This window comes from Caretta caretta, chromosome 8 (genome assembly GCF_965140235.1).
Source record: "Caretta caretta isolate rCarCar2 chromosome 8, rCarCar1.hap1, whole genome shotgun sequence".
In the NCBI taxonomy this organism is placed as follows: domain Eukaryota; kingdom Metazoa; phylum Chordata; order Testudines; family Cheloniidae; genus Caretta; species Caretta caretta.
In genome coordinates, this window is record NC_134213.1 from 75,372,845 (window position 1) to 75,398,327 (window position 25,483).

Genomic DNA, 25,483 nt, shown 5'->3' on the forward strand with positions numbered 1-25,483 from the left:
GCGGGGGGAGGGGGGGGACAGCCTTTTTGGGGAGTACAGGGATGGCCATAACCACTGCAATGCTGTCTGTGCATGGGTGGTTGGTGGATTCAAACAAGGGCTGCTCCTAGTCTGTGTCTAAACCAAATGATAGCTGGTTTCAATAAGCTCAGAATAGCCACTACTTAACAAAACCAGAGAACTGGCATTGGAATCAGGGAAAATCACAGGAATATGCAACATGAACCACATTTTTGTGCCATTCTCCTCCCTTTCGGCCACTGAGTTGGAGCCAGTGCCTCTCTTCCAACCTCTGCCACCCAACAGGCTGGCCGTGGGTGGGAGATGGGGCTGGGGCAGTGGCTGCTGCCCTGAGAGGACTCCTCAAAGGGAGCCGTGCAGTGATCTCAAGTCTCAGCTCCCCTTGTTCCTCCTGGTTGTGTGGGTCCAACTCCCCCCCCATGTAAGGCTCCATCCTCCTGACCTTCGGGGACGCCTGGCCCTTTTCCCTTTCAGCCCCTCCCCCCCGGCAGCCGACCCTCTCCTGCAGGGGGTGCTGACCCCAGGCCCTGGCGGGTGGCTCGGCTCCCGCCCCCTGCTCTGAGTTGGGGAGGCGGGAGCGCTCTGCTGCGCGGGGGGGGCGGAGGGAGAGAAGTGTCCCCGCCGCCGCCGGTGGCTCCCTGGCGGCGGCCTGGGCGGAGAGTGTGCGCCTGCGCGCCGGGCTCTTGGAGGGACGTGGCCCGGTTGCCTGGGGCCGGAGGGGCGCGGCGAGCTCAGGGGCAAGGCAGCGGGACAGGCCGGGTGAGGAGCTCCGAGGCGGCGGCGGCTGCGGGCCGGGCTGCACGGGAAGCCGATGTTCGCACTCCGGCCCCGCGGCCAACGCTTCCAAGGTGAGGGGCGGGCGAGACCCTGGCCCCGCGCAGCGGGTACAGCCGGCCGGGGTGGGTACGTACCCAGCCGCCGGGCCTAGGCGCGCTCCGCAGGCTACGGGGACCCCCGAGAGGAGAGCCCGGGGGGCGCCGGGCCGGGGAAGAGTGACAGGGACCTGCCCTTCCCGGTTCCGCGCTCCCTTCCGGCTTCCAGCCGCGAGCCGCCCCCCTCGCTTCTCCCTTCCTGCCCCCCGGGGGCCGGGCCGGATTGTCCCCTGGCCTCGGCCAGCGCTGGAGCTGGGGTTCCCGGCGGCTCAGTCTGCGGAGCCAGGAGATCCGCCTCTCTGCGAGCGCCGAAGGAGCAGCCTCTGCTCGCCCTGCCGTCTCCGGAACGTGGGCGGCGGTGGCTACTGCGGCGAGTTGGGGTTTGCCCCGTGTGGGGCTGGGAGCGGCTGTCTCGGTTTCAGGCTGTGAACCCGCTGCGGGGCAGCCCCCGAGTCACCCGATGGAGCTTCCCTGGGCTGTGGGGAGGAGGTGGCGGTGAGACTTTCTCTCTACTGGGGTTGATTTGGATTCTCCTACAAAATCTATCGGGTACTTGAGTCCTTCTTCCTGACGGCGAGAAATATTAGCCCTGCTCCGACCCTGTGTGAACGCTCTGTCCCAGCCCCACTGAAGAGAGCCCAAGGGGAAGGATGCTCTAGGATAGCACCAGGACTTCATCACAGTGACGCCTCCTTCAGTCATGCAAGGAGGAGGTTCCACTGCGGCATAATCACAACATATTCTGCTGTTACACGTTCATCTTGTTTTGGGGTGTGAAGTAACTGCTGGTATGGTTTCAATTTGTTTGGATTTAGTGCTCTTTACAGGTGGTGGATTGTGGTGATTTAAGTAGATGGAAGCGGCTAGCTTCTAGCCTCACAATAAAATAGCACCCACACGAAAATGTCAACCTTCTTTAGAGGTGACCTAAAAAGAGCTTTCACCTTTTGTCCAAAAGTGATCTTGATGGTCTTATCTAGAGAGTGTAACTTATCTTGATAAAATGGAGTTGACATATTAAACCAAAAAGGTTTGGGAGTTTCACTCTTCCACACCTTTTCTTTGGTTCTTGAAATATTTCATTCATTATAAATTCTTGTCTTCAAACATGGTCTGTACTGTTTTCGTTATGTAATATGGATTAAAAACTGAAAATTTAGAAGTCTCTTAATGTGGTTGGTCAGTGTAGAGTCCTTAGCAACTTTTTTTTCTGTATTTCAACTTGTACTTCTGTCATCATATTTGTTGAGTTACATATAATTCCTGGTTTCAGAGGAACAGCCGTGTTAGTCTGTATTCGCAAAAAGAAAAGGAGTACTTGTGGCACCTTAGAGACTAACCAATTTATTTGAGCATGAGCTTTCGTGAGCCACAGCTCACTTCAAGTGAGCTGTGGCTCACGAAAGCTCATGCTCAAATAAATTGGTTAGTCTCTAAGGTGCCACAAGTACTCCTTTTCTTTTTGCATATAATTCCTGCTTTTCTTTATTATGAAACAGAGGGAGCTGCTTCTGACCAGATGCCCTGATTTTATAGGGAGTCCCGATATTTGGGGCTTTGTCTTATATAGATGCCAGTTACCTCCCACCCTCTGTCCCGATTTTTCACCCTTGCTATCTGGTCACCCTAGCTGCTTCCTAGTTAAACTTTAAACTGATTTGCCATTATCTCAATTTCCAATCCCACAACTTACCAACATTTATATACTTCAAGAAATCCTAGGATAGTTATTCCCCAAAAGAAGCTTGATTAAACACTTGAAGTCTTGTTGTTCTGAAAATGTACATGATCACTCTTCAAAAATTCAGGTGTTCTGACTCTTATCTCCAAAATGGCTCAAGGTATGTGAGTGGAAGGCTAATGTAGAAGGTAAAATCCATAATAGGAATAAATACCGCCTGTGATGCTCTCAGTTAGATGCGGGAAGGGGTTCATAGACCTCATTAAAACAGCATTATTAAACTGAGCCAGTGGAACGTTGATAGGGTGTGAGAAGGAAAGATACAAGCCAAACATTTTCCACTTGAGTTTATCCAAGGAATCATGAAGCAAGAATGAACGAGGAAATGTAAGGACTATATACTGCCACTTTGGAAGTTGACTATTTTTCTTTGTGACATATCTGTTGACGGGAGGTGGGGGAGGAAAGGGGAGGAGAAGATTTGGGGTAGAATAAAGAGAGCCTGGGATTTCATTCACTAATCTATTGGGGTGTGCTAGAGAAATGCTCTGCCAAGGAATGTGCCCCTTAAAGTGCCATATTTTATTTACCCTTTCTGCTCTCTGCAGTTACAGCCTTTGTTGTGCTTTTACAGATTGGTTTTTCATGTATACAGATCAAGACTATGGGTTGTTAGGGGAAATGTAGAGGGGGGAGGAGGAATCTGGAAGGAGGTATGATGGAGCCAGTGGAGTTGGAGGGGCATGAACAGGGGACTAGGTGGCATGAGACTGTGCTGCCTGGTGTTGGAAATCTTAATGTGTTTGAGCAGGAAGCAGACAGTGGTGGGAAAAATTGAAAGGTTGAAATGGGGGAAGTGTAGAGAGGAGACGGGGGAAAGATGCCTGTGGTCCAGAGTAATAGAGAAGAGACAAAAATAGTGACTTATGTTTACCACTTAACACAAAGTATCAGTTGCTTACAGTCATCATCCAATTAATAATGGTTGTAAATAGACTGGTAGCAAAATGAAGCTGGGAGGAAACCCCCCTACAATGGGATTTTTCCCTGAAACGCTTCCCTCTCCAGGAAGTGAGATTCTGTCCTGCTGGTGCAGAGATATAAAGTCAGGATTTAAAGAAATTCAAAACAATCTTATTTAAATAATTTTTTAAATTTTTTATTACATGTTGCTTGTTCTCTACTTTCTTCCCATTTTATAGTCTTCAGTTGTAAAATGGGTGTTCTGTACTTGTTTCTTCAGTTTACTAATTGTTAATAGTCCTCCAGATTTTATGTAGAGATTTTTTTCTTAGAAGTTTCACACTTAAAATGCTCATTTATTTTTTTAAATGCTCTTGCATATGTACTCTAAGAATAACAAGTCGTAAATTAATAAATTATAACCCCTCCTTACTGAAATAGCCTATAATAAATATCTCTCTTGATTCCACTCGAATTCACCTACTTCTTGAAGGCCTGGTAAAACAGTATCTCTTATGTACAACATAGCCAAAATTAATAGCACAATCTTAACTTTTCCTGAAGTAAATAGCAATGAAAAATATAATTGTTAGGCTACTGTTCACAAACTGAGAACATGTAGCCCACTGGCTTATAGATGGCACACTGAGTTAATGCATTTCTTGCCTATTTATAGGTTTATTTGTTTGTAAATGTTGATTTAGTTGACGGTGAAAAGCTAGTATGGTTTCCTCATAGGCTCTTGTGGATGTTGGCTACAGGACAAAATAATGCTAAACTTGCTTTCTTTTTGGAAGAATGTTAAATGGGATAGAAGGGGTAACGGAAGTTGGGACTAAAGTGTATTGGCACAATGTATAGGGAAGCTTGAGTGAATCATAGAACTGGAAGGGACCTCAAGAGGTCATCTAGTCCAGCCCCTGCGCTCAAGGCAGGACCATGTACTATCTAGACAGGGGTCCTCAAACTTTTTGAATTGCACACCCCCAGGACCAGCTCTGGGGAATCGCCAAAAAAAAAAAGAGGTGCCGCCAAGAAGACAGCGTGGGGAGTGTTGAGCTGCCGCCGGCGTGCTGGCAGCACCTCTTCGGCAGCACTACTTCTGCCATGCACCCCCATGTATGGTCTTGCGCACCCCACTTTGGAGACCACTGAGCTACACCATCCCTGACAGGTGTTTGTCTAACCTGCTCTTAAAACCTGCTCTAGAACCACCTCTCTAGGCAATTTATTCCAGTGCTTAACCATTCTGACAGTTAGGAAGTTTTTCCTAATGTCCACTCTAACCCGCCCTAATTGCAATTTAAGCCCATTGCTTCTTGTCCTATCCTCAGAGGTTAAGAACAATTTTTCTTCCTCCTCCTTGTAACAGACTTTTATGTACTTGAAAACTGTTATGTTCCCTCTGTCTTCTCTTCTCCAGACTAAACAAACCCAATTTTTTCAATCTTCCCTCATAGGTCATGTTTTCTAGACCTTTAATCATTTTTGTTGCTGCTCTCTGGACTTTCTCCAATTTGTCCACATCTTTCCTGAAATGTAGCATCCAGAACTGGACACAATACTCCAGTTGAGGCCTAATCAGCGTGGAGTAGAGCAGAAGAATTACTTCTTGTGTCTTGCATACAATACTCCTGCTAATACATCCTAGAATGTTTGCTATTTTATGCAACCGTGTTACACTGTTGACTCCTATTTAGCTTGTGATCCACTATGACCCCCAGATCCCTTTCCATAGTACTCATTCCTAGGCAGTCATTTCCCATTTTGTATGTGTGCAACTGATTGTTCCCCCCTAAGTGGAGTACTTTCATTTGTCCTTATTTAATTTCATCCTATTTGCTTCAGACCATTTCTCCAGTTTGCCCAGATCATTTTGAATTTTAATCCTATCCTCCAAAGAACTTGCAAGCCCTCCCGGCTTGGTATCATCTGCAAACTTAATAGTGTACTCTCTCTGCCATTATCTAAATCATTGATGAAGACATTGAACAGAACCAGACCCCAGAACTGATCCCTGTGGGACCCCACTTGTTATGTCCTTCCAGCAGGACTGTGAACCACTGATAACTACTCTGGAAACGATTTTCCAACCAGTTATGCACCCACCTTATAGTAGCTCCATCTAGGTTATATTTCCCTAGTTTGTTTATAAGGTCATGTGAGACCGTATCAAAAGCCTTCCAAAAATCATATACCACATCTTATGCTTCCCCCTTATTCATAAGGCTTGTTACCCTGTCAGAGAAAGCTATCAGGTTGGTTTGACATGATTTGTTCTTGACAAATCCATGCTGTCTGGTGACTGTATTTCATATGCATACGTATTTCGTTTTCAGAAGCTACAACTGGAAGGGAGAAGGGATATTTTAGGTGAAGTCCAATGTCTAGCACAGGTAATTCCTTGTATAACTGTTACCCAATATCTTTTAAAACGTTTTTCTTGATGTTCCAGTGTCAAATTGATATTGAGGAAGTTTTTTCCCTCCTGTCTAAACCTGCTCTCATGTAAGTTGCAGCCTCACTGTAAAATATTCTGTCAATGTGTTTGAGCCGTGATGTTACTTGGATGTCCAGCTTGTATAAACTGCCTAAATACTGAAGAGGTTTTGACGCTTCATCCAGGAAAACTTAACCAATACTATACTGGAACAGACAGTTTGCTCACACAGAGGTTCTTTATCTAGCAGTGGCCTTTACCTGATATTTCAGACGGGATCTTATGAAGTGCCTATCTTCTTGTGCCTAGCCTCCATATAAAAGGGGGGTGTTTCTTCCTGGTGCTTGCAGCTGATCATGTTATGCTCCTAATGAGGTTTGAATACCCTTGTATTGTTTTGGTTTGCATAGCTGCAAATGTTGACTATTTGTTCCTCTTTAAAATCTAACCACTTTGTGTGATCTCTTGTGATAGTCCTTTCCACTGGAGCACTGGGTATACTTTTGTGGTTAAGGCATCAGAGTAGGAGTCAATTCCATTCTGCATACTGTTTCTGGCTCTGCCACAGACTGATTCCAGTGAAGTTATTTAATCTATGTAATAGTTCCCAATCTGTGCAAACTGGTTTTAATTTGGAAAACAATCAAGACATCACATAAGTTGCGAACATTTCTGCTTGCCCAGTGCACGTGAGCCATTTCTGATCACTTTTCTTATTAAAACCTGCATTTTTCTCATCTAATCTTTTTGTTGCCTGTATCTTATTTGCACAGTTAAAACTTTTTCAGAAAAGTGAATGGAAGTATTTGGATGATGGTTAAATACAATGGACTCTACCACAAGATCTGCTAGTGATTCTAAAATGAAATTACCAGAGTTTAAATTCATATACATTTTTAAAACTCCTGAATATTTTAAATATGGCCTACTGGACAATGTCTGACGGCAGTGTGTGAATCAGGGTGATAATTTGATACTCATTTGGCAATGTCCTAATAGATGTTTGATCAGTTATTCTAAGTGTTATAAAATAGCATAGCATAAATACCAGCTGAAAGTAATTATATTTGCGGCATAATTTTTCTTCAGTGTATAGAGATAAGTCTTCTAAAAATGGATTGCTATTGTCTCAGGTTGTGGAAATGCTCTTGAATTTTTTATTTGGTAAGATGGCATGGCAGAAGTAGCTTAATATGATCTTTGTTTTTGTAAAACATATTGCATTTAATGCGTGTTCAAGTTGTGATGCTTGTTAAAGACATCTACCTTCCCTGGAGGATATATAGAGACTGATGGGGCTATGAGGGGACTTGAATAAGAGTACTCTGAGGAATGGAAATCCAGAATTAAGTGACTTTAATTTTGAATTTTGTGAATTTGACTTAAAAAAAATTAGTTCTAATGTTCTTCCTCATGTTACTTTAGTTTTAAGAATGTGGGAAGCCATGATCCTTTTTTAGCTCTGGAAAACAAATAAGACGTAGCAGGTTTTTAAAAATTTTTTAAAGGTAGTCTCCTATAGATTATGCAAATTGAGTTTTGTATTCGAGAATTTATAGGCTGTGTGGCCTGGATATTGGGGCTTTGTTTAAGTAACTTTTTAAAAAGGCAGCTCTACACCAAAAATATCATAAATCAGCTTTACTGTCTCCCTGAGATCTTTCTTGCTATTCTCCACTAATGACTCTTTTTGTGGGTTCCTAGAATAGATGGAATAAATTCTTCTTCCAAAATGAGTACAAAAAATTCACTGGCCAAATGACTCTTATAAAAATGAATGACATTTCAGTGTTGGAATATGAGTAGGCCTCTGTGGCTTCATTTAAAAACAATCTTCATTGTTCACTTAATCAAATGGCCAAAACATTAATTTCCTTCATTAGGTGCTCTGCTCCTATTTGAAGTGTTTGGGAACTTGGTCATGGACTTCAGTGGGACCAGAGTAAGATTTTCATACAGCAACACAGGTGTTGTATTAACCTCAAAGCAGGCATTTTCTCCTAATAGTTGTACTGAAAATGCTTGTGGAGGTAGGTCATGAATATTGTAAATGTATTAGTAGGTACATTTTAAATTATAGTGCATTACAAAACGACCTAAGGTCTGAATGTACGTCAGCCTGCACTGTGGTCAGGCTACTGACGCATAACCTATATTTTAAATCGGCGCTGCTCTTGGTGAATAAACTGTTGGCTTTCCTCTAGATAGGTAGTAGAATTCACTCTACTTTTGAAGCAAAACATACACACTTTAGCAGTAGGGTAGTAAGAGTTTTGATTTCAGCCTATGGATTGTGATATGCAGATTAAGTCTTGGGGTATATCTACACTACGAAATTAGGTCAATCTTCTAGAAGTAGAGTTTTAAAAATCATTTTTATACAGTCGATTGCATATGTCCCCGCTAAGTGCTTTAAGTCGGTGGAGTGCATCCATAGTCCCTTGGCTAGCATCGACTTTCGGCGCGTTGTACTGTGGATAGCTATCCACAGTTCCCACAGTCTCCGTTGCCCATTGGAATTCTGGGTTGAGCTCCCAATGCCTGAAGGGGCAAAGACATTGTTGCGGGTGGTTTTGGGTACATGTTGTCAGTCACCCCTCCCTCCATGAAAGCAATGGCAGACAATCGTTTTGCACCTTTTTTCCGTGCAGACACCATACTGCTGTCAGCAGACGGTGCAGCAGGACTGCTAACCATTGTAGTCATCCACCGCTTCCCCTGCAGCTTTGCTCTGCCGCTTTTGTCTCAATAGCAAATTTCTCCATGTTGTCCGTCATGTGCTCCCAGGTACTTGTGTTCTTCCTTGGGAAATGTGCGTGGTGCTAACCATCGTCCTACACCGCTTCCGCTGCAACTCTGCTCTCCTGGTGCCATGAATCCACCTCGCAGGTCCTCTCGTTGTTCTGTATAAATATCTGTGGCATCCGTCGTCATCCACTGCTTCTGCTGCAACTCTGCTCTCCTGCAGATGCCATAGCACACAAGCATGGAGCCCGCTCAGATCACCGCTGCTGTTGTGAGTATTGCAAACACCTCACACATTATCCTGCAGTATGTGCAGAACCTGCAAAAGCAGGCAAGGAGGTGACGACAGCATGATCATGATAGTGATGAGGACATGGACACAGACTTCTCTCAAAGAACGGGCCCTGGCAATTTGGACATCATGGTGGTAATGGGGCAGGTTCATGCCGTGGAATGCTGATTCTGGGCCCTGGAAACAAGTACAGACTGGTGGGACCGCATAGTGTTGCAGGTCTGGGATGATTCCCCGTGGCTGTGAAACTTTCACATGCGTAAGGACATTTTCATGGGACTTTGTGACTTGCTTTCCCCTGCCCTGAAGCGCAAGAATACCAAGATGAGAGCAGCCCTTGCAGTTGAGAAGCAAGTGGCAATAGTGCTCTGGAAGCTTGCAATGCCAGACAGCTACCGGTCAGTCGGGAATCAATTTGGAGTGGGGAAATCTACTGTGGGAACTTCTGTTATGCCTGCTGCAGCTCCTTGGCTTTCACACAGCACTGCTGCTGGTCCCTGTTGTAGCCCTTCTCCTGCATTGGCAATCTGCTTGTAGCTGCCATGTCCGTGGCAGGATTGAAACTGTGCCTGTACAGCCTTTTCTCCCCCCAGACCCAGGAGATTCAATCCCTCCTGGGCGTTCCAGGCAGGAGCATGTCTGCAGCACGTCACTGGCTTGGTCAACTAGACAGTTACACTAAAAAATGGAGAGCTGCTGTGATCCAAGTAGCCAACGCAATCACTGAGCTGCTGCTATCAAGGGTAGTGACTCTGGGAAATGTGCAGGTCATAGTGAGTGGCTTTGCTGCAATGGGGTTCCCTAACTGTGGTGGGGTGATAGATGGAACTCGTATCCTTATCTTGGGACCGGACCACCTTGGCAGCCAGTACATAAACCACAAAGCGTACTTTTCAATGGTGCTGTAAGCACTGGTGGATCACAAGGGATGTTTCACCGACATCAATGTGGGATGGCCAGGAAAGATGCATGACGCTCACATCTTCAGGAACTCATGTCTGTTTGAACAGCTGCAGGAAGGAACTTACTTCCCAGACCAGAAAACTACCGTTGGGGATGTTGAAATGCCAATAGTTATCCCTGGGGACCCAGTCTACCCCTTAATGCCATGGCTCATGAAGCCATACACAGGCACCCTGGACAGTAGTAAGGAGCTGTTCAACTATAGGCTAAGCAAGTGCAGAATGGTGGTAGAATGTGCCTTTGGATGTTTAAAAGTTTGCTGGCGCAGTTTACTGACTAGGTTAGACCTCAGTGAAACCAATATTTCCATTGTTGCTGCTTGCTGTGCGCTCCAGAATATCTGTGAGAGTAAGGGGGAGACATTTATGGTGGGGTGGGAGGTTGAGACAAATAGCCTGGTGGCTGATTATGCACAGCCAGACACCAGGCGATTAGGAGAGAACAGCTGGGCGCCCTGCACATCAGAGAAGCTTTGAAAACCGGTTTCAAGACTGGACAGGCTATGGTATGACAGTTCTGTTTGTTTCTCCTTGATGGAAACCCGCCCACTTGGTTGACTCTACTTCTCTGTAAGTCAACCGACCTCCCCTCTTCGATCACTGCTTTCAGAGGCAATAAAGTCATTGTTTCAAAATCATGCATTCTTTATTAATTCATTACATGAATAGGGGGAAAACTCGCAAGGTAGCCTGGGAGGGGTAGGGGAGGAAGGAAGCACTGGGTGGGGTGGTGGATGAGGAGAGGAGGGAAGGACAAGGCCACACTGCACTTCAAAACTTATTGAATGCCAGCCTTCTGTTGCTTGGGCAGCCCTCTGGGGTGGGGTGATTGGGTGCCTGGAGGGCCCCCCCACGTTCTTGGGCATCTGGGCCAAATCATGAAACTGGTTTTCAAAGCTTCTCTGATGCGCAGCATGCCCTGCTGTGCTCTCCTAATCGCCCTGGTGTCTGGCTGCGCGTAACCAGTGGCAGGCGATTTGCCTCAACCTCCCACCCTGCCATAAACGTCCCCCCCCCCCCCCTTACTCTCACAGATATTGTGGAGCGCACAGCAAGCAGCAATAACAATGGGAATATTGGTTTCGCTGAGGTCTAAGCGAGTCAGTAAACTGCGCCAGTGCGCTTTTAAAAGTCCAAATGCACATTCTACCACCATTCTGCACTTGCAGCGGAAGCGGTGGATGATGATGGTTAGCAGACCTACTGCTCCGTCTGCTGCCAGCAGCACCCAGGACACAACAGTAGCGGTGTCAGTGAGCTGAGCTGAGCGGGCTGCATGCTTGCCGTGATATGGCATCTGCGCGGGGAAAAAAGGTGCAAAACGATTGTCTGCCGTTGCTTTCACAGAGGGAGGGGCGACTGTCGACATGTACCAAAAACCACCCGTGACAATGTTTTTGTCCCATCAGGCATTGGGACCTTAACCCAGAATTCCAGTGGGCGGCGGAGACTGCGGGAACTGTGGGATAGCTACCCACAGTGCACCATAAGTTGATGCTAGCCATGGTAGTGAGGATGCACTCTGCCAACTAATGTGCTTAGTGTGGACATACGCAATCGACTGTATAAAATAGATTTCTAAAAATTGACTTCTATACTATTGACCTGACCTACTTTCGTAGTGTAGACATACCCTTGGAGTACTGTTTTAAACCAGTTGTGCATGCGCCTTATAGTAACTTCATCTACACCACATTTCCCTCATTTGCTTATGAGAATGTCATGTGGTAAATCAGTTTGAATCTTTTCTCAAGCTTAAATTAGGACCTCACTATTCCCATATGTGCCCTACTACCTGCATCTCGGTACTTATGCCTTTGGAGATCTTGCAGGGCTTGGCAGGAGCTGCTCACGCTTTTTGAAAGAGTTTTGCTCGTGAAAGTAGGGGATTCATAGCACTCTGTAGGAGAGCTTCTGAACACCTTGTTTTTACCCACCTTAACAACATACATTCCTCCAAGTTGGGTAAGACCTCAAATCGCCATCTCCTGCTGCTTCATGGTATTCAGCAAATCTTCCCTCTCAATATTACACATAAAATGAGGCTCAAATCCAACAATAAAGTCACATCATGACAGGTTATATAAGTGAGCTTATGTGCTTTAGCAGCTTAACCTGACAGGCACATTCCTGAGACAAGGGTGGTGACGTAGTATCTTTCATTAGACCATCTTCTGTTGGTGAAAGATGAGCTTTTGAGCTTACACAGAGATCTTCTTCAGGTCACAAATTCCCAGCATTTGACTCAAGTTAGTATACAGGCTTTGTGACTCTTTTTAGAGATACTTTCCCTTGGAGTCTTGCTAACAAGCTTCTCCAGAGCAAGCTGCAGGAATTTCAGAACTAAGGTGCCTATCTCCTACTGAGTGATACAGTCCAGCAAAGCTCAGACTTCTTTCCTGTTGATAGGTAGCTTAGCCAATACTTCCCTTCCAGCGTTGGAGCTTTAGTTCTGGTCTTTTACTTCAAGAACCCCAACACTTCCTCTAAGCCACACTTCAGTTCTCTAGGGCTTGGTTGATCTCTAAGATCTCCTGAGGATGTTCTCCAAAAAATTTAAAAAATCTTTGCCAAAAAATTATAAATTCTGCAAGTTTTTATTGGTCAATAAATAAATGCAGAAGCTCCAGCATGACAGTGGGGAGCACAGGCCACTGGCTGCACAAAGGTGGAAGATCACCCTGCAGCATCTCTACCCACCAGCCCGGGTCACAGACTCGGTGGTGAGGCTGCACCCGACCCTGACACAGCACAAGGCCTGGGCCTGCCCCAGAAAAATCTGGAGCTCTGCCCCTCTGTGCCAGGTGCAGTAGGTGTGGGGCAGGCAGGATCCAAGTGTGGAGGGGCTCAGTATGGAGGGATCCAGGTGTGGGGTGAGAGGATTCTGTGTGGGACAATCTGGGTGCAGGCAGCTTAGTGGGGGTTCTACGTGTAGAGGGATCTGGATGCACAGAGGCTTGTGGGGGGTGGGGGGGAGTTCCCTGCAGAGTCCCATTGTCCGTGCAACTGGGCTTCCAGGTGAAGGTGATTGGGGCTCAGCGGAGGTGTCTGGGTGTGGGGTCTCAGCAGGGGGATCTGGGTGCTGGGGAGTGGGGCTTGGTGGGCTGGAGGTCTGGGTTCAACTAGTTGGGGGTCAGTGGTGTGGGGGTCTGGATGTGGGGGCTCAGTGATGCAGTGGGGTGGGCCTCGTCAGTGTGGGGGTTTGAGTGCAGGGAGCTCAGTGGGGGGTGGTCTGGGTGCAGGGGTGGGGATCTGGAAGAAGAGGGCCTGGGTGCAGGGCAGATCTAGATATAGGGGTTGAGGTTCAGTGGATTGGGGTTCAGGTATGGAGGACTGGGAGGTTCTGGGTGTATGGGGTGAGGCTTGGCAGGGGGCATCTGGGTATGGGAGTTGGGTGGATGGGGAAGCAACTCTCTATACAGTGACCTCCTCCACCTGCAGTTGAGGAGTGATGGGGTCAGGAAGCAGGGGAGGATGGTGAGCTTCCTGCAGCTGTGGGAGATTTCTGGGACTGGGTCTGACACAGCCTCAGCCATTCCTTGCAGGAGAAGAGGAAGTCCCCCCCTTTCCCTTCAGCCCAGCCCAAATTAGCAGCTGATCCTGGGTCAGGGTAGGAGCCACTGGCTATGGTGTCCCCAGCCCTGCAGTGATTTACCTCTCCACTGGCTGCTCCGGGTACCTGAAACAATGTACCTGAGCAGCTAGGAAGTGGTTCTCTTGCAGCTTCCCTATCAAAGTAATTTTTCTTCTGGGAAGCAAAGAAATCTGCAGGGGACATGAATTCTGCACAAGCGCAGTGGCGCAGAATTCTCCCAGGAGTAGATAGAGGATAAGCTCAAACCTTAGGTGCTCAGATAAATAGCAGAAGTTCCAATATAAGAACCTACATAGATGGATTACTTGGAGAGTGGGCAGTTCTTGTTTCCTGCATTCATTCTGCATTGGACTCCAATTTTGGCTCCTTTGCCATCCAGGGATATAACGTCAGACTGGGAGGTCCAAAGAAGGGCAGGTGAGAAGGAAGAGAAAAGATGAGAATAATATATTGGCTATAGTTTTTGAAATATGACTGAAGGAAAATGTAGAATTAATCTGCAGCATACACCCATACCATACATGGGCCACAGGCCTATTAATGACAGGTTTCAGAGTAGCAGCCATGGTAGTTTGTATTTGCAAAGAGAAAAGGAGTGCTTGTGGCACCTTAGAGACTAACAAATTTATTTGAGCATAAGCTTTCGTGAGCTACAGCTCACTGCATCGGATGCATTCAGTGGAAAATACAGTGGGGAGATTTATATACATAGAGAACATGAAACAGTGGGTGTTACCATACACACTGTAACCAGAGTGGTCACTTAAGGTGAGCTATTACCAGCAGGAGAGCTGGGGGGAGGAGCGGGGGGGGGAGCTTTTTGTAGTGATAATCAAGGTGGGCTATTTCCAGCAGTTGACAAGAACGTCTGAGGAACAGTGGGGGGTGGGGAGGTGGGGGATAAACATAGGGAAATAGTTTTACTTTGTGTAATGACCCATCCGTTCCCAGTCTCTATTCAAGCCTAAATTAATTGTATCCAGTTTGCAAATTAATTCCAATTCAGCAGTCTCTCGTTGGAGTCTGTTTTTGAAGTTTTTTTGTTGAAGAATTGCCACTTTTAGGTCTGTAATCGAGTGACCAGAGGGATTGAAGTGTTCTCCAACTGGTTTTTGAATGATATAATTCTTGACGTCTGATTTGTGTCCATTTATTCTTTTACGTAGAGACTGTCTAGTTTGACCAATGTACATGGCAGAGGGGCATTGCTGGCACATGATGGCATATATCACATTGGTAGATGTGCAGGTGAATGAGCCTATTAATGAGTTTTCCTGGAGGGGCAGCAGTAGGGTATATATGAAGGAACCACTTTCCTCTTCAGACCATTTTTCCTACAAAAAAGATAGGACGAGTGAGGCAGTTCCACTCATCCTCTCTAGGACTTACAAAAATGCCAGGCATATATGCCTTTTCTTGGAGTCCTGCTTTCACAAAAGAACGTTTGTTGATTTTTCTCTTTTTAATCTCATTTCTTGTTGCTGATCATGTTACATTTTACAGAATGAAAACTCACCACACTCTGTGAGCTAGCCATTATCTGGCAGGCACTTAGCACGCTTATTTATGCTCTGCCTGTTCCTTCTGCATGATTTCTAAGTCCTGAGTTAGTAAGCACAGCTTTGGCAGTGTGATGTGGGTTGTGACAGATACCCATTTCCATACTGGGCTAAGATCACTTGAAACCATTTTTACCATGTCTCCAGGGCTGGCTAGTTTGTTTCTTCCTTAGGGGAAAGCAATATTTTAAGTTCAGATCCATGCTATCATTATTCTTGTTCTCATGTTTTGCTACAGATATGAAAAACTATATATAAGGTCTTGATTTTGTTATTAAATGGTTTTCTTACAGATTACATTCTTTAATGAGTTTTCATTGAGGTGAAATGGCAAAACAGTAAGCAGTAAAAACCTTCCTTGAATATGTTTCCATTTATAGAAATAAGCTATAACATAAGATAAATACATAAAAGCACAGAAGAAAAGGGAAAATGGAAACATGATAAAAGTGCAGAAGACTCTTACAATTCCATTAGCTATTTTGGTTTTGTAAGCATAAATATGGACCTAAAATTAGTGCTAACAAAGCCGTACAAGAGGGTCCAGCTTTAAAGTTCAGAGAATGAATTCAACTATTTGTGTGTGGTGTTGATTCAAGTTATAAAGCATTAAGAGAATGCAGTTTAACTCTGCCTCGCTAGGTGGAGCCTCTAGGGTCCAAATAGGTAAAGCTGTCATTGATGTAGACAAGTACAATAATATCCTTGTGAAAATGAATCTGAAATTAAAATCAAATTTTAATTCTATGCTGCCAATTCTAATATGCTTTGAGCATCAATGTTTTCTAATTTGTATATTTTGCTGTAATGTTCTTTGCAAGTCTTGTTACTAGACATCGTAAAGTAATAAATCAATTTCTGGAATGATACCATTTATTTATACATGAGAGCCTTAAGATACTAGGTATTTAATTGCTGCAGAATGCATGTGAAGATGGTAAAAAAGGTAATCTGGAAAAATCATGGGGCTACATTATGCTGTTTTCATAAACTGGTTTGCCTAGTTTTGTGTGTTCTGTAAGAGTTTTGTTGCACTTCACCTTTCATATCAGGATCTCTGTGTCTTACAAAAGCTGGGTAAACATTATCCTCATTTTAAATTGAGGCACATTGAAATTAAGTGACTTGTCCAAAGCTGCAGTAAGAGTTGAGCATTGAATGTGGGTCTTCAGTTTTTCAGTTCAATTCTCTAGCCACTAGACTGTACTCTTGGGTTCAGCAATTTCTGCAGCTAGTGAACTTTGCAATGAAATATGATCATTCAGTAGTTCACTGTTTACATGTAAGATTCTCTTTAATATTAGCCCAACTGACAACAAAATGAAGTTCATAAGTCCTAGCATGTTGACTTGATTTCATGTTTTTGGGCTAGACAGAATTCCTGTGGCTGGAATCTAAAAGCTTTTAATGTAGTGTTTGACTGACAAAGCAAGTAAAACTGACAGGAAGTAACTTTGGAATTTTTAGACATGCACTTTAACCTGCTGTGAAAGCACTGAATTTACTGGATCACTTAATAGTAACGTTGTAGTTCAGAAGAAATTGTAATTCGCTTTTCTTGCAGTTTGAAGTCTAATTGAAAGGGGAAGATGGCAAGGCAGCTTTGCATTTTACTTTAGCAACTTTTTTCCCCTCAGTTTAACTGTAAGTAACTTGTATTTCTTTACATTTTGGTAGAATTAAAGACTGTGAATGAACACTGAATTTTACATGTTTGTGTCCAAAAGCAATTCAGAATTAGTGACTATTACTATCAAGCACAAATTTAAACAATTTGTTAGTCTCTAAGGTGCCACAAGTACTCCTTTTCTTTTTGCGGATACTTCTAAACTAGAATTTAGCCCTTATTATAGATGTGGGGCCGACATCTTTGGAGAATGAAGTCACATCCACAGAGATACAATGCAGAAGCCTCCAAGTCAGAGTAGGCTTCTCCATAGTGTCCTGTCCGTGTGCTGTACAGTTTGCTTGGGTGATGCACCTCTGGGGGGAAGTAGGTTGGCTCAGACATTCTACCTTGCAATTTTGACCTTTCTTGAGGCTCAGGTGCTAATTTGTGTCAGTTATGACTGCAGCTTTTGTAACGTGGATTGTTCAGACTGGACTGAAAATGCTTGTTTGTTCCATGTAGGCTACTTAACTGTAGTCTGATAGTAACAACTGACTTGAGCTGGGCTGGATTTGAGGAACTTCAGTTGGGAATGGCTCCATATGGAATTACCAGTTCCTCAAACTGGAGGTTCCCGAACTTCTTTTGTGGACCACATCTCATGGATCATCTACCCTTTTATTCATGATCGCTTCACACTGCTGTGAACATTAGAGGAATTACTTACATGGAATATTGTATTTGGAGCTGTTAATATGATTCCTCATCACCATATGACTGACTGACAAGTGCCGTGTGGACCACTAATGAGAACCATTGCCTGGAACAATATAGTCGCTTCAAACATATTTTTAAATTAAACTCCTTGGCTTTTAGAACTAAGTTAACGGAAATCCCAATAAACTTGAATGCACTCAAATTTTTATAGGTTTAACAGGGAGCATTGGGTTGATCAGAGAATTATGGTGGTGTTCCTAACTAATTCAGTTTGCTTTTCCTTTTCCAGATTAAGACAAAGTGGAGCTCTTCAATGATACCTAAGGATGTTTATTGAAATAACTTGTTAGCACAACTTTCTCATTAGGTAACACAGCTTAAAATAAAAAGAACAGCATAAGATGTTTTGGCTCTGTTAATCTTAGAAATTTGTAATGATCTAACATTGTCCTAACTAGGACAGCAATATTAAAGCTTGAATCATTTTTTCTTTAGGGGTAACTTTGAGTGCCTAGAGCCGCACTGAAATGTGGCCAGCTTTGCTTTTGTGGGTGGACTCCATAGTGTAACTACGCTGCTTTTTTTTTTAAACTAAATTTTTTTCATGGCTGTAATAGACTTTTCTGATTTAAATAAATTGGTTTGAGGTATGTTTACAGATACCAAACTTGGCATAAATGTTTAAAATTACTCTAAATACGAAGATTATACTGGTGTTCTAGGGTTCTCAACAAATTTTTTGGTGGCCTCAGAGTGTGGCCACCAACTCTTTGGTGGCCATGCTGACCATTTTTGCTAAAACACTTAATTAACTTTAGGAAAAACAAGTAAATGTGTATACATGTCCAAATCATTGTAATTTATTTATGTAGGGTTTTTTCAGACTCAGTAATAAACTTGACAGGACCTAAACAGAATAGAAACACAAATAAGTGCTTTGCATGTTCTTGTCTTTGGTGGTGGTGGTCTGCTTTTTTGGTTGCTTTTTAAAAAAAAACCTTGCTAGAGAGTAAGTCTGCTGCTGTTTCACAGCAGCAGACTTACTCAACCCCAGCAAGCCCTGGGACAAATTAAGCCCTGGGGAGGTGGGCAGGGAGGTCACAGGGCCCAGGGACAATGGTGTGGGCGATGAGCCTGGGACAAGAGCCTGCTACTGTGTGGATGGAGCCCGAAGCCCTGTGGCTGAAGCTGCCTGCCCCGCCCCCGGAAATTAGAGAATTCACCAGCTGCCTACACCTCCAGCATTTGTGCCCCCAGAGGGGGGCAGGGCCCAACCCCCATTGGTGGCCACTGGGGTAGAGGGGCCACTGCTTCTCTTTCCGCGCCCCCCCGTCCCCACTCCAATCACAGCCCAGGAGGCTGTGGCTGCAAGAAAAGCCCTTTGTGGCCACATTTGAGAAACACTGTAAGACTGGCTGTATGTGTGTTCTGCTATGTGAAAATTCAGATGCTTAACTTGTTTAGATTTATTGCATAACTGCAAATATGCTTTGCAGCTATATAAAGCCTCCAATTTGATATTCCAGAGTACATGCATGTCTGTAAAAACGGGGAAATTGAAACTCCGAGGTTAAATAACTTGCCCATGGTCACACTTCAAGTATAGAACCCACTCTGGTCTTCCTGTTCTTAACTACAAGTTGATCCTTCCCTTTGTTAATTTGCTTTTTGATAAAGAATTATAGGGTCAAACTTCTGACCAATAATTTTAGAAATCTTGAGTCTTACAGATGGGAGATAAATGTAGAAAAATAACATTAAATTTAAAGTTCTGACATGGAGCTCTACCAACTTGGAATGGTTGTAATTTAAATTTATAGGCAAAAGTTACCAGCTGAGACAAGCATTTGGCACACTTGCTTACTCTTGTAGCTCACTCACTGCAATGAGACTGCAACATCCCCATTTAATCTTTATTACCCTCATTGTCTCCTGAAATGACCTGGATTTGGAGCATCAGCAGGGAGGAAGAGTCTTGCATACAAAAACTCCTGGTGAACTTACTAGTCAATGTGACTGCAGTACTGGTCTGTCTCCCTGCTTGCCTCAGTATCCAAAGATGAGATTGAAGGACTTTCTTCTAATCCTCTTTTGATGGAGATTCATGCTTCTCTGGTAAAGGATATCTCCACGCTTCAAGCATAGGTGTTATTAGGCTTCCCTTACCAAGTCCTCTCTAACCAGTCTTTATACCTAAGAAAAGGGCAAGTAAAATCTTTCCCAGTCAAGTTCCATCAGCATTATAGAAGTTTTCATTAAATTACATTTATATCCCTTATGGCTCAATTATAAGAGTGTAGTCAATGCAGTGTTGCCTTCCAGAGCCTGAAGACAAACTGCTAGTGCCTTTGCTGCCCAGCTTTCCCCAAGCTGCAACAAAGTGAGAATTTACCAGTCTTGTCGATTTTCACAGCTGCTGCTAGGACCTTATGGGCAGTAATCCATCGAGACTAACAACCAAGTCCGTTTCACTCCGTTTTTTCCCCAGGCTGCAGCAAAAATGAGCCCAGGAATCGAAAGACCTTGGGTATGGTGTTGTGTAGCAGAGCTGCCAGAAGGCGCTTGTGACAGGTGTCAGTCGGTCCTCCGAGCCCATAGGGGCGATGGAGAGCTATGGTCCCCATGGCAGGCCTCAGCCACAACTTCCGGGCGTTGGGGAATTAGCGGGGAAGGTGCGCTGGCCGGAGTCGGTAGCGCGCGCGCGCCCAGGGCCCTGACAGTGGCGAGAGGCAAAAGTCCCGCCGCTGGGTCAGCAGGGCCGTCCACACCTGCTGACCAAACACCCACCCCATGGTGTAGTTCGGCCCCTGGGCTACTTCCTACCCAGTCTCTCAGGCGGGCCGCTCCGGTCCCTCCCTCTCGTCCGGGCATTCCGCTGCGGGCAGCTCTCGCTCCCCCTCGGTATCAGACTCACGCTGGCCTGGGCTGCAGTCAGGCCCCTCCAGGTCCTCTGGGTATTTGGCGGCTGGCAGCCCTGGTTGCCACAGGCCGTCCTCCCGGTCAGGCTCCTCCTTGCCTAGGGCTTCGCCTGGGTCAGCAGCAGGATCGCGAGGGAACAGCCAGCAGCCTGTGTCTGTCTCCCTCCCTGGTGCTCTCTTCACTGGGCAGAGGGCCCCGCCCTTTGTACTTCCTGTCCCACCCTTTCCCTTCCAGGGATTGGCGGAAGCTTGGTCTGGCCCCACCCACTCAGGCTGAAAGGGTGGCTCTTTACCCTCTGGTTCGGAGGGGAGCCACCCTGGCTCCCTACAGCGCTACACTGGGAGGTGGGGGAGATGGGGATTCCCTTGTAAGAATTTTTACCCCTCACCTTTCCCATAACTTGAGCAGAGGTTTCTTTTTCACCAGATGTTGCTCCTAACATTGGAGGACCCAATCTTCTGGATCACTCTTTACTTAATAGGTTTAGTCCTATGGATTCTGGATGTCTAGTACAGTATTGAAGTGGTTCAGGGAATGAAGGAAAGACTGATAGGAAAAGTGAGCAAACGGAAGTGTGGGGCAAATGAGATCTTTTGGGAGTCGTGGAACACCATGTAGATGAGAAATATAAGGAAGTAGGGAAGAGAAGGAAAAGAAGAAACACTGACAACTGTCTGGGCAAAGACACAATGATCTATTACAGTGAAGAGGGGGAAAGATGGTAGAACAAATACAAGGTACAGTATGTTACTTAACTTCGTTTTATTAAAGACCGAACATGCTAAACCATGTACAACAGTTAAATTGCAAAGGATGTGACTTTGAGCGCACGAATGCACAGAATTACAATGCCTATGTAGACAAGAGGGCTTGTCTACATGGAGACACTCCGGAAAATTTATCTGAATTAACTAAAGACGTGAATTCAAGTGGATTAGTTAAACTTCATTAAATCCCTGTGTGGATGCTGTCATTCAGAATTAAAGTAGCCTTAATTTGGTTTTGCTTCCAAAGTGAATTAAGCTATCTTTGCTTTTGATCAGGCTTTTTTCAAATTGTAAGAAACCTCCCCTTTGCACAACTCATTGTCTATATTGGTTTGAAATGTGGTACTTGGCAAAAGAAACATGGTTTATGAAATTGTACAGTTTTCCAGTTCACCCTCCCCAGCCCCTGAGGAAGGGCTGCCTATCAGCTACTGCTAAACCTGAAAATCTGAAACCTGCCTTAAAACATGTGGCTGTTTGTCATCCAACAGATGAAATGGAAGTTGTCTGTTTAAATTAAACTTGAATGGAAGATCTCAGAGAGGGGGATGGAACACTTTCCTTGTGGTTCTAATTGTTTGATGTATTTGCTAGAAGCTGGTATTATTGGGTAAGCTGTATTTCATAGGATTTTTTCATGTCAACCTGTCAGTGTGAGGAATTCTACATACGTCAGATAGGTAGTTTTCGGCAGTGTGACTTCAAGGAAAATTTCTTCTTCAGTCTACTATTCTCCTTGACTTGTGCCAGCCATCTTTCTTCTGCATTTTCAGCTGTGGCCAAAGTTTTCTTCTGGTGGACAACTTGGATAAGGGTTAGGCTTGCCAGTAGTCTAGATATTCTGTGGCTGAGGAAGTGGGCCACTGAGGAAAATAACCTAAGCCTTTTGCATTCCTTCAGTGGAAGTTCTTGGATTAGGCCTTAAATAATTTTTTTTTTTTTTGATCAGTCTCCTTTTGCCTTTTACTGAGAAGTATAGCTCAGGGTTTTCCCAAGTAGTCCTTCCCTAACCCACTTGTGGGAATAGACTTGTGTTGTATTCTAGTATCTAGATTCATTTAAAAATGACTACTTCATTCCCCACTGTTAGAGATCTCAGAATCATTTATCTTTGGTTTTTAGCTGTGGTTCTTGTTGACTTTTAGCCAAACTTCCAGCCCAGTCCCTCTTTGAGATTGGAGAGAGCAAGAGAAAAATTAACACCTGTGGTACTTACTCATAAATTCCTTCCTGTGCATGTCAGTCCACAGGTAAAGTCAATGGCATTTTACCTGCTTTACTTGATTTTTTGCACTACTATTTTTATCAAGAGATATTAAGAGGATCTCACTAATGTGTCAGAGGTACAAGGCGGCTCTGGATCCAGAGGCACTACACAGAAAAGACTAGTCCTGTGGGTATCTTTGGGTAGTTTCCTTGATATCCTTTTGGTGAATCTGTCACATACTTTCTATATTTGTTCTCACATAGCACCTTAATCCCATACCTTTCTCTTGGGCTGCTTCCAACAACTTCGGGAATTCTGGGAAACAGGATAACCTTAAGTCACGCTCTTTAGAAGGTGCAAAATACATGACAAACGCATCAGTTTATTTGTAGAATATAGCTGTCCCACTAAATACCTTTTTCCATTGGCTTGAGTGGGCCTGCTGATCAGTCTACAAAAATAACCTCTACCATCCCTTTTCCTTTTGTAATTTGCAGGTGGCGACAGACAAGGTTGCAGGAAAGCTGAGTTCTACTCTCTCATGGGTGAAGAACACTGTATCGCATACTGTCAGTCAAATGGCCAGTCAGGTGGCAAGTCCATCTGCCTCATTACACACTACATCCTCTTCTACCACTCTTTCTACTCCAGCACTATCACCATCCTCACCAACGCGGTTGAGTCCAGATGATTTAGAATTATTAGCTAAACTAGAGGAACAGAACAGGTGAGTGGGGAAACATGGTTTTCATATTTTGCTCTTAAAATTGTAAAATGAGAACTAAAATAGACTTATCAAAATTATAGCAGAGAACCTATTAAAAGGGGTAATGTTTTTCCTGAACCCAAAATTTTACTCAGTTTAAAACTGCTAGCTGCATGGAAAAGAATGTGCATTTTAAATATTCTTAATCTGAGATTTAGAAAAGCATCTGCTCTTTCAGAACCTCCAAAACATTATTTGTTACCTTTTCTAGCTTTATAGAAATCATTAAACATTGTTTCTAGAACTGTACTGACAGCTGATGCTGGAGTCCATGAGATTCAGGGATATCGTTTAAAGAGGGAGTCTCAAGTCCTGATGCTTTCACCTAACCTGTTCCTTGGTTTGTGATATACTAATGCTGGCTTTCAAACCTATATGAAAGGATGCAGACCTTTGACTCCTAAACAGTCTAGTTTTATCCTTTTCTGCTCATTGGGGGCTTTTCTGGAAAAGCCCCCAGTGACCTAGGGTACAAAGAGTTTTAAATGGTGATCAGTAGCACCTCAAACCTTTAGTTGTCTGATTATCTGGTTTTAGTCAGGCCTTTTGGTAAACCTTTCTCTAAGCAGTTTTTCTCAAAAACTGTGAATTAGGATCAGAGATCCAGACCCTCTGTTACAATAAAGTTGACATTTTAAGAACACGTTTTTAGTTAATTCCATAAAACAGCACTTGGTGTAAAGACATGGACATTTAAAGTCTGAATAAATTAATTTAGCAAATAGTTTTCAGACAACTTTCAAAACTTTCCATAAATGGAATAATCTTATCACCCTTGCATCTTGGTTTTACAGGTTGGATTGGAGTATTTCTCCTTGTCTCTTGAAAACTGTCCGTTTTCATTTTAGCTATAGTGAAGCTTATATACATTTCACTACATCTCCATTATTGGTTGTGACACGCTCAATAGGCAATAAGGAGTCCCATTGCTTATCTTCCTTCAAACAGTTCACACCAAGCCTGCTTTTTCACATCAAGATTACACTTTTTCAAGGAGAGAGTTGATGCACCTATCTTGAAAGTTGCTGTGTATTGTCACAAAATTTTGAATCTGCTACATTTTTTTTTAAACTATAACTGCTCTTTGGAAGTAAAGAATTGAACTCTGAACCCAGGAAGTCATACTTGTTTCTGCTCACCAGACAAATTGCTGCTGGTGATATCTTTAAATTCAGATTTCCTTGTCTGTGTGAGAGAGAAACTGGCCTACACCTGAAGAGATAGGATATAGGTGAATTGAACAGTTTAGGCTACAGTGAAAGAACCCAAAGGAGAAGTGAGACACGAGGAAACTTAAACTTCCTGCAACCAAATTTAACCTCTTGAGTTAGCAAAACTATCTACTTTTTATTGAAGGCCTCACAAAAAATGTATTGGAATGGTGCAGTCCAAAGGATCTGTTTGTGAATAGTAAATCATTGATAGGGTTTTACATGAATCTTAGTTTGTGTTCTGTGTTTAGTGACTACTTACAATATAAAGAAACTACATGTTACAAATCTGAGGGCAATGGATTCAGTAAGGTAAGGTTTCAAATTATAATAGAAATGTAGTAGAATTTCTTAGAAACTGAGGAAAAATAAAACATGGATTGTCAAAATCTTAGGTTTTGCAATCTTAAAATGTTCTGTGCTTTAAAAGTACATATGGCTCTTTTCTCTGACGTTATTTGGAGTCTGACTGTGTTTAGCATGGTGCATGTTGAGAAAAGCAGTTCTAGTTTTTAAGTTAGTAGTGGAACATGGTAGGTTAGGTTTGTAGAAGTTTAAAAATGCATTTTCATGTGTATACAATACAACTGGCTAGTGATTCTGTACATCTCAGCTTTGAGTTTTTCTTGTGAAAATGAGACTGTTTCCATTAATTGGGGCTAAATTCAGATTTAAACTTCTGGGACCATTGCAGTTAAAGGGACACACTACTACTTTAAGCCTTTTGTTCAAAAGCTGAAAATAATAAAACTACAAAGATCACACTTGTAAGATGTTGCTTTTTATGGATTAAATCTCATTCTGATACATGCTTTGTTTACGCAATACTTAAGATTTTTTTTATAAATACTAATGGATAGGAGCAGAAAAGGGGAAAGACCATGTAAATATCTGAATTAAATGTTTGTTCTAGCTGAGAACCTGAATGTGTCGGTGCCCTGAGATTTATGCACATACGTGGTCAATACTGTGCAGAGGTTTATAATTTCCTGAAAAAAATTAACAGCTCAACCTCACCAATATGGTGGTTGGATTCTACTTTTTAGCACAGGGACATCAGAATTTACTTGACTTATGTCTTTGCTTTCATAGCAGCCCCCCTTTCCTACAAATACAGCTCCAGTGCTAAGTGAAAATGGAACATAGTACACAGTCTC

The 25,483-nt window shown here is 43.8% G+C and overlaps 1 protein-coding gene across 10 annotated transcripts in view; it reads left to right on the forward strand.

The window, feature by feature from the left end:
- Positions 1-652: 652 nt before the first annotated feature.
- The window catches only part of EVI5 (ecotropic viral integration site 5), a 136,567-nt gene continuing 111,736 nt past the window's right edge, over positions 653-25,483 (forward strand). For 5 of the 10 annotated variants that reach the window (XM_048860552.2, XM_048860551.2, XM_075131631.1 and 2 more), the window contains exons 1-2: positions 738-869; positions 22,847-23,076. In XM_048860552.2, the coding sequence (XP_048716509.1) occupies positions 22,928-23,076 (149 nt within the window). In that variant the 5' untranslated portion in view covers positions 738-869; positions 22,847-22,927. Of the gene's footprint in view, positions 870-22,846; positions 23,077-24,577; positions 24,639-25,483 lie in introns of those variants that run through there. The other 5 variants (XM_048860550.2, XM_048860553.2, XM_048860554.2 and 2 more) reach the window with 3 other exon arrangements.